The following is an 8,976-nucleotide window of genomic DNA, read 5'->3' as shown; positions in this document are numbered from 1 at the left end:
AGAAATTAAAGAATATTTTCAGAAAAGGAAAAGAAAGAGTTAACTATGTTTGATGATGTCAAAAAGGGGGAGAAATTAAAATTAAACAAAAATTGAAATTAGACAAAAAGCAAAACCCTAAATTATGAGAAAAAGGGGGAGAAATTAAATTAAAACAAATATTGAAGAAATTAAACAAATATTGGAGAAATTAGACAAAAACAAGGATTGAAAGATTAAACAAAACTTTGAGAAATTTTGGTATCGAAATTTGGTATCAGACAGAGAAATTTGGTATCAGACAGAACTTTAATCCATCAAAAGCAAAATCATGAGTACAATGCAAATAAGTATTTTTTATATATATGCTCTGATATTTAAACTTGCTTTTGAAATTTTACTCATCTTGAGACATCAATAAGAAATTTGTTTTACTCTGATTCATCCTACAATTTCTTTCAACTTGATCTGATACATGATAACATTTGATCCGATACAGTGTGAAGGTTTCTCTAAAATATCATAACATTTGCTCGGATACTGTATGAAATTTTCTCTGATACATTAAAAATTTTCTTGCTCTGATACATTATAAAATCTTTTCTGATATCATTGTAAAAATAATTTTTGCTCTGATACATAGAAAAAGTTATTTATCTTCTCTTGCTCTGAAATATCTTGAACTCAAAATGATCTAATACCCTTTTCAAATCTTTAAGAAAATGGACAAACTATTTTTGCATTTATATTACATGCCAAAAGAATCATACTCTTTTCAAGCATATACACCCATAATGGATTCTTTTGAAATTAATGCATTAACATAAATATTTTTGTTCATATGTTTTGTCATCATCAAAAAGGGGGAGATTGTTGCTCCTAGATTGATTTTGATGATTACAAAGCAGATTGAAGGGATACAAACAATTGAAAAAGTCCTTATGCTCTTCAAGGGCAAAATCATAATTTTGCTAAAATCCTGATTTGATAGTATCATTTGGTAGAACAAAAGATTTGTGATCCAATGGTGAAAATTTCATTGATTTTGGACTTGTATTTTGAAAGTTATGCATGTTTGAAAATCATGAGTCAACCCGTGAGTCAACTCATGGCAATGAGCTGATTGGCACACCCTGTGAGTCGACCCTCATGAGTCGACCCCCAGGCATGAGTCGACCCCCATGAGTCGACCCCTGCAGTTTTAGGCCAAAAGTTGCAGAAACTCATTTTCTGGCTGTTGCAACAGAAGTCGACTCATGAGTCGACTCCTGAAGCATGAGTCGACTCATGAGTCGACCCCTGCGACGGGAAATGTCAGCAACGGCTATTTTTTTGCCCGTTTTAATTGCCATTTATGCTTCCTAAAAATCCTCTAACGGCTCTTTATCTGCCTAAATTGTTTTCTCTTGCTTCTAATGCTACAAAATGCTTTAAATGATGAAAGAAATTGCAGATTAAATAGCGGATCAAACGTGAAATCAAATGAGAAGAGAAAAAAGAGAGGAAAAAGAGAAGAACAGAAGAGAGGATCCAAAATTTGCAAGAAAAAGCCTGAGATCAACGAAATATCCATAGAGAAAAAGAGAGAGGATCCACAATATACCAGAGAGATTGTGAAAGAGAAAAGAAAGATCTTTCAAGGAGAGAATTCTTCACGCCTATCGTTTCAACCTTGATCTAGAGATCGTTCAAAGCTTTCAAGAGATCTTCAATCAACAATCAACCTCTTCTCAAGCGTTCAACCGTTCATTCATCTTGAGAAAATCTGAAAAAGGGGTTCTTCATTTGAGTAAAGCTTTTATTGTTATATTTGCTCATTTAAGGAGCTGTTTTTGTATTCATCTGTGCTCTAAATATTCTTACTCTTTGTGAGTTTTTGCTCTTGTTTTTGGAGGATTTCCAAAACAAGGAAAGGTTGATCCGAACCTGAAATCGGAGTGTTTTGGGTTTGCTTGTATCCGGGAAACAAGTGTTCTAGCTTGGGATAGCTAGGGTCGGAGTTTCCGACGTCTTGTATTCTAGCTTGGGATAGCTAGTGTCGGAGTTTCCGACGTTTTGTATTCGGGTTGAATACAAAGGATAGTGGATTGAAATTCCCAAGTGGGATCTTGGGGAGTGGATGTAGGTGCAAGGTTAGCACCGAACCACTATAAATCCTTGTGTTTGTGGTGTGCTTTATCGCTTTATCTTATTTCTTTATTATATCCTTGCAATACTACTTTAGATAATTAATATTGATTTAAAGCCATTGTTTTGTTCTTCATAAGTTGTTTGTTGGGCTTAAAATTTTTAGAAACCCAATTCACCCCCCCCTCTTGGGTTGCATAGCTGGGCAACAATGGTAAAAGCATTGAAATGGCTAGAAATGGACATGGATGTCGATGATGTAATTTTGTTGATGGCAATGTCCACCTTAATCCTTCTGTTCTAATCTTCAGTTTCAGCACTTCTTTTTATGTGAAGAAAATCTGTTTGTTTCTTTCCTCTTTCAGGTGGAGTGTATCATGGCCATTCTCATATACAGGAACCTAATTAAAGGTTACTTTGCTCACTAAAGCAAAGTTGTTGTCCTCAGCAAACAAGATCCCTTTCACAGGTTGAATGACAAACCTGTAAACTCATAGGTGATTATTCAGTTCAAATTTCTATTTCTTGGATTAAAAGACTTGTAGTTGATTGGAAACTTAACAAAATTTCATCCCTTTCCCGTAACTTCTAAAATTTTCATGTAAATAATTTGTACGAGGTACATTATAGGTTCAGTTATTCAGCATCTGGTGTGCTATAGTGTACAACTCATGCGAGGAGGAAATGGAGATGGGTCAAACGTTTTTTTCCTCATATTCTCCCGTATTGTTAGTTGACATGGTGTTATTGGGCGAGGAAGTGCTCCGTACTGCTGCTCCTACATATCAGCTGAGAATTATCCATATGATTTTACAGTAATGCCGTACTCTTGGTTTATTGCATATTTTTGTAGATTTTTATACAATTAATTTCTAGGAAAATTGTTTGGCAGTTCTAAGAGGAGAGACGGTAGAATTCTGTATCAATGTTCGCGAAATGATGGCTTATGCGAATCTACCTACAGCACCTGCTCGACTTGTCAGGCCAAGAGACTGGTGGATTCGGGTCTTCCTCGTATGTAGGGTTTACAGTTCACACCAAGAGTCCACTTTGACCAAAGAAGCGACAAAAGGCACCAATCTACATTACTTCGGGAGCATGTCAGGCCAAGGCGCGACTGCAGTCATATAAGCCTGGTGAGTGAATCAATTGCCTTGCATATAATAGTGCTTGAAAAAAAAATTTGGTACCCGTAGACCAGCTGCTGCTTATGTTATGATCCAATCTTGGACTAATGTGGTGGAACAGAGAAACAGAGATTCTTCTCCATAATTAACAAAGCAAATGCAATACATTATGTTTCCAAAATTCCCCCCCCTCTTTTTTTTGGTTGGATGGAAGGGGCACATAGATTATTGCGTATAAATAAGGGGTGGCTTTCCAAATTTTACCAAGCTCCTAAATCCTAGTGAAAATGGTAATTGAACACGTTTTACAACCACCAACGGCCTACACCATCTTGATAAACTGACACATTCAGCAATTTTTCACTTGGTTGCTAATGGTTTTTTTGCATTATATATATATATATATATATATATATATATATATATATATATATGTTTTCATAGTAATTATCTTTCATTAGATATATAACACATCTTCTACTCAACCGAAAATAAGATAAAACATATGTTACAAAGCAGTTGCCTTGGCATCCGTCATTTTCTGAATATGTGGACATGCATGATGTCATTTTGGTCTTCTGGTATAATCTCAAAGATGCAGGTGTCGCCTTCTTTCAGATTGTTGTACATGTGAAACTCCCGCCAACCAGAACCAAAATGAGTCTGGACCATGGTGTTCCGCCTTCTGTGATAAAGTCTCACTGGCCACAGCTGCCATTGTGGATCTCTCAGGATCACCTGACGCTTGCTTGAGAGGCTATAGGATGCTTGAAATATAGTCGGAACATTCTGTTCCCATTCAAAAATTAGTCAAGTTGACATAGCGGAAAAAATAAAAAATAAAAAGCCCATACGCATGGCAGAATTGTGATGCTCATGAAGCCAATACGGTTGCTATGCCACTGGCTGACATTAATTCTGATACAATTGTACCAGATTAGATTTAAAAAATTATAGAAACGTAGCCGATGAGTTCCACCACTCATCGGTAGAACTCAACTTCTGGCTCATCCATGATAAGACAATACCTTCCAGTAACCTAACACTGTTGCAGGAGCCAGGTTCCCAGAAATTATTATAAAAATGAGGGAAATGATACCACTTACCATGTAGGGTTTTAACTTAAGATTATAATGCTTTATGATGGCCTTGAAATGTGGTCCAAGTGAGCAACAGCTTCTAGTTTCGTACACTTTCTTCACAGGTTTGAAATCTCTGATCGCCACTTGTCTGTTCAAGTACGCTATAAACTTCTTGTGCTCAGCAACCAACTGCTCGGAAGAACCGGATATTGGTCTCCTATCAATATCCGAACTACAGCTGCGAATATGTACTCCAACCACATTCATACATGCCAATGAGCAAAGAAAAGAAAAAAATGTTACGAGTTATGAACTGGAAAATATAAAATTAATAATTAACTTGCTGATAAAGCCATACTTTGCGTGAAAGGGATTGTACTCTTTCTCGCAGGCACTCAGATCAAATATGGTGACTTTAAATTCCATGTTGCCTTTATACTTGAATACCAAGAGGAATCCCACACTTAAATCATGTGCTACAGCAAAATCCTGCCAGCCCTCTCCAAAGTACATGTCCTTAAAATTTCCATGAACTTTTACATGCCATGATTTGCCCAGAGGGCTCCTCAAGACTGCAGTATCGGCCTTCTCGACCTTCTTCCTGATGAAATATCTGATAAAATCGTGAGGTATATGCTGCAGAAGAGACAAATTGTTTCATCGTCAAGTATCTCGAAAATACTTTTTGAAGGAAGTCTCTCGAAAATACTGTTCAGCCAAGAAAACTGGAGCTTATTTTCTATAGTGTTTTAGCGTTTACCATGAGGGTATGTCTCAAATTTTATTAGGGAATTTAAATGTAATAAAAATAACGTGCAATGAAGAGCATGCCTCTTTGATGTATAGAGTCATTAGCAAACAAGCTAATGGACCTGTGATACATCAAAATGCTTACATTATAATGTTAAGGTGCCCCTAAACCACAGGCACTAAAATGCAACCCTTGTACCAAGACAGAAATTTTAATCTACCAAGGCTAGAGCAGCAGTATGAGAAGGAAAGACTCGGAAATCGTCAAGTAGGTGCATATAAAACTTATCATTTTCGGCCATCTCGCTTTTCTCAGAACAAGCCAAGAAAAGCCATCAAGGAGTACAGGTGTGGGGAACCAACAGAACAACCCGTAGCATCGGACCATCAGTGCGTGGAGAATAGTGGATTAAGCTTTTCATTCGAGCAGTTTAGGTTCCCCATGAACAACCTAAAGCAAGCTTCCTTCCTCTCGTTACCAAATCACGAAAGGAGAGAGTTGAATAGAAAATGGTAAGTGAGGTGGGAAGAGAAGACATACAAGTCTGTCAAGGAAACCCGGGAGCAGGATCTTAAAGAACTGCGTTCCATTCTGACCCTCTTGCTTCGGCTTCTTATTGGGCATCTGCGTAGTAGTAGTAGGTAGATGGGTGGAGAAATGGGAGAGAGCAAGGAATGGTGAACTGAGAGAATGGAGGTTACTGAAAGCATATCCGGGAAAAAGAGAGAATATTTTACACTACCCATCTAGAACTTAGATCCGTTGATTTTTTTTTGGCCCCCCGACAAATTCATTTCTTCGAGGGATGGGCTCGCCACGTCACATCGTGAATAGGACAAAGTTTTTACTCGTGCGAACAGTAATTAGTCACATCTTCAAGCAGAGTAAGATCATCATCACGGATCTCGAAACCCAGCTGGCCACCACCTTGTGGTTTTCGTAGTTCCATCACCCACGCAGTGAGAAATTATTATTATTATTATTATTTGGTACAACACACGGCGAGAAATTATTGGTCACGACAGTTCCATCCGGAAAAAATTTCACTGTCAAGTGTTTCTTATGATTTACTAGATGATAATTTTTTTATTTTAAATAAAAAATATTTGCTTTGGGATGATATACTGATTTCTTATGGATAGTATACGGTATACATGATAGAATAATTTTTATCAATAATTTTTTGATAACTATACTATAGACTCTCGTCATATGATAAATGAGATTAGAAATAAATCAAAGCTGATGAAAAAAAATACAATCTCAATTGGTGCAATTTAGATGGAATATAATTTTATAATGTATTTAATTTGCAATCAAAATCAAAAATTAAAATAGATGGATATATAAATCAAAATGATTATATTTTTTAATATATTTAATTCATGATTAAAATCAGAATAAATTTTAAATATTGAAAAATAATAGAGATGAGATTTTGAAAGATTAGAATATTTCTATTTTTCTCTGTAATTTGAACGAAGATAGATTTCCATAATGGCTCCATTCCTATTTCAAAGTCCGGCTCCCTCTTAAATTTTATGATGAGGCTATTGAAATCATTTTAGAAATATTTCTGACATTGATCTTTTAATACAGATCGCGGTGCCATTGTGTTAGAGACTTACTAAACTCCAGCATGTTCCCTTTAAGCTTTGCTTATAGCCTTTTGTTCTGAAAAATGAATTGGAGCTTGAAGGAACATCCAGGCATCCAATTGAGCGGGCCATTCAATACCTTATGGGCTCAGCTTTCAGGCTGACTTGATTTATAAACAGGTCCACCTTGACAATTACCTGCTCACACTTGTTTGATTTTATCAAGCTTAAACACCCAGTTGATGAATAAATATGCCACTCATTACCCTTGTTGTCTGATACCTATACAATCAAGTTCAAGTATCTAGGTTAGGTGCTCTTAACTTGTTTGCTGTCCTTTGGGCCGCCAATGGGCCAAATACCTTCTTTTGGATCGTGACTTGTAAGCATTGGGCCATGGTGGTGCCGCCAAGGAATGTACCCAGGACTCGCGCTGATCATGAGTTAGACCTTGGACATAAACCATATTCATTTTTACACACGGGCTTCTGGCCGAGCCTATTTAATATTTAAATTTATCATGTCTAAATCCGGCCCATGATCCACTCTACCTTCGATGCTCCTCCTCTTTGTTACTCTTAACATGTATCTTTTTAATGAAGATGATGGTGACATTGTCACCACATGTTCAAGAAAACAGATTATCAACTCAAAAACATCTCCTTAAAACCTGATGGAGACTTGCACTACGGTGGTTTTTTTTTGACACACCAAGCCATTATTGTATAGCTCTTGTTTGGCAGAAACTTAGTCCTTGGTTCAAAATAAACTAAACTGAACTTGAGCTGAGCTAGATTATCACTCAAGCTAAAAGCTTAAATAATGCTCGGCTCACTTTATCTTAATTAGCTCAATTACACCCATTTTGGCTGGTTTAGTGACCGATCCAATAAAAACCATGATCAGCTAGATTCTAACATGGTCCATGTTTTCTCAGACTAGTCAGTCATGGCAGCAAAGAATCACCTGCTTAAATTGGTGATAAGGCAAGGTACCACTTGATTCGGTCATTAACATGGGAAAAATGATATAACCGATTCATTTGAAATTTATGTTCAAGGGATCCTTAGCTAATTGGTTGGCAGGTATAATATGTTTATTGAAACATTGTTTTCATTTAAGGATCCCTGAATATTTTATTAAAAACTAAAGGTGTTATAGGTTTCTGACCATTTTCTCTTTTACAATATCAATCTTGCATGGATGTATGTATGTATGTATGTATGTACATGCATACACATACATAGTTTTCATTGAAACATGGTTTTCATTTAAGGATCCCTGAATATTCCTTAAAAACTAGAAATGTTATAGGTTTGTGACCATTTTCCCTTATAATATCAATCTTTTGCAGGGATGGATGTAGGTATGTATATACATGCATACACATACAAATATAGATACTACTGTTACTTACTTCCACAAGAAAATAATGTGGGCTTTAGTTGGACATTTAAAAAAAAAAAAAAACTCTCTTAAGCAAGCCCTAAGTTGTTGATAATTGAGTAGATCACAAAAAGATGAAATATTTTAGGAATAATTTAGTCAGAAATATGAGCAACCATTTCACACTTTCAATAATCCATGCAAACACATAAGCAATTGGCCTCCCACCCCACCCCTATTGAAGTTGGATGCCCTCCCTAATTAAATCAGGATCAAAACCCATGTTCCCTCCTTGAGGCCACCATGCTCTTTCGATCCACAAGCACCTGGAGAGAGAGAGAGAGAGAGAGAGAGAGAGAGAGAGAGAGAGAGAGAGAATCCTAGTCATGTTATTTAAACGAGAATATAGCTTAATCTAGAATAAACCTAGTAGGAGTCCTTAGCTACCATTAGATATGAGAGAGAGAGAGAGAGAGAGAGAGAGAGAGAGAATCCTAGTCATGTTATTTAAACGAGAATATAGCTTAATCTAGAATAAACCTAGTAGGAGTCCTTAGCTACCATTAGATATGCGTTCCTCATTGTAAACCTAATACAACACATTATATTCTCTCAAAAGTTTAAAACTCAGTGGTTCAAGTTAGTCTTAACTTCAGATTCGACATAGACAACTAGCATATCATCTGTTGGGGAATACCCATCGACCGACTGACGGCCCGACCGACCGACCGACGACCGGACCGACGACCGACCGACTGTCGGAAGGACCGACCGACTGACGGCCCGACCGACCGACCGACGGCCGGACCGACCGACGGTCGGAGCGACCGACTGACGGATGCCATCACCGGCTAATTATCGGCTCACGACCGACTGAGCCCAGAGGTCTGATGGCCGACTCGCGTAAGACTCTCCGACCATCGGAG

The 8,976-nt window shown here is 37.2% G+C and overlaps 1 protein-coding gene and 1 long non-coding RNA gene across 3 annotated transcripts; one reads left to right on the top strand and one right to left on the bottom strand.

Moving 5' to 3' along the window:
* Positions 1 to 215: 215 nt before the first annotated feature.
* Positions 216 to 3,414, top strand: LOC109505471 (uncharacterized). Of its 2 annotated transcripts, XR_012133969.1 has the most exons (3): positions 1,900 to 2,603; positions 2,737 to 2,921; positions 2,999 to 3,414. It is a non-coding gene; the product is annotated as an uncharacterized lncRNA (long non-coding RNA). The 2 variants fall into 2 exon arrangements; XR_012133968.1 differs by having other exon boundaries at positions 216 to 2,603; positions 2,737 to 3,414.
* Positions 3,415 to 3,647: 233 nt separating this feature from the next.
* On the bottom strand, positions 3,648 to 5,785 carry LOC105039125 (B3 domain-containing protein Os03g0212300). Its single transcript, XM_010915136.4, has 4 exons — positions 5,607 to 5,785; positions 4,674 to 4,951; positions 4,340 to 4,553; positions 3,648 to 4,022 (listed from the first exon to the last, which is right to left on the bottom strand). The coding sequence occupies exons 1-4, from the start codon at positions 5,688 to 5,690 to the stop codon at positions 3,768 to 3,770; spliced, it is 831 nt and encodes a 276-aa protein (XP_010913438.1). The 5' UTR covers positions 5,691 to 5,785; the 3' UTR covers positions 3,648 to 3,767.
* Positions 5,786 to 8,976: the final 3,191 nt, after the last annotated feature.

Source organism: Elaeis guineensis, chromosome 8, assembly GCF_000442705.2.
Source record: "Elaeis guineensis isolate ETL-2024a chromosome 8, EG11, whole genome shotgun sequence".
NCBI classification, from domain to species: Eukaryota; Viridiplantae; Streptophyta; class Magnoliopsida; order Arecales; family Arecaceae; genus Elaeis; species Elaeis guineensis.
Note: the sequence above shows the minus strand (reverse complement) of the source record. Positions and strands in the feature narration are given on the sequence as shown.

Bases quoted from the DNA above. Each gene is read 5' to 3' on its own strand.
- LOC105039125 (XM_010915136.4), bottom strand. From the start codon at position 5,690: ATGCCCAATAAGAAGCCGAAGCAAGAGGGTCAGAATGGAACGCAGTTC. The intron at 4,952-5,606 runs GTATGTCTTCTC...TCTCTTCTGCAG, and splicing joins CGGGTTTCCTTGACAGACTT to CATATACCTCACGATTTTAT. The intron at 4,023-4,339 runs GTAAGTGGTATC...GAATGGGAACAG, and splicing joins TTAAGTTAAAACCCTACATG to AATGTTCCGACTATATTTCA.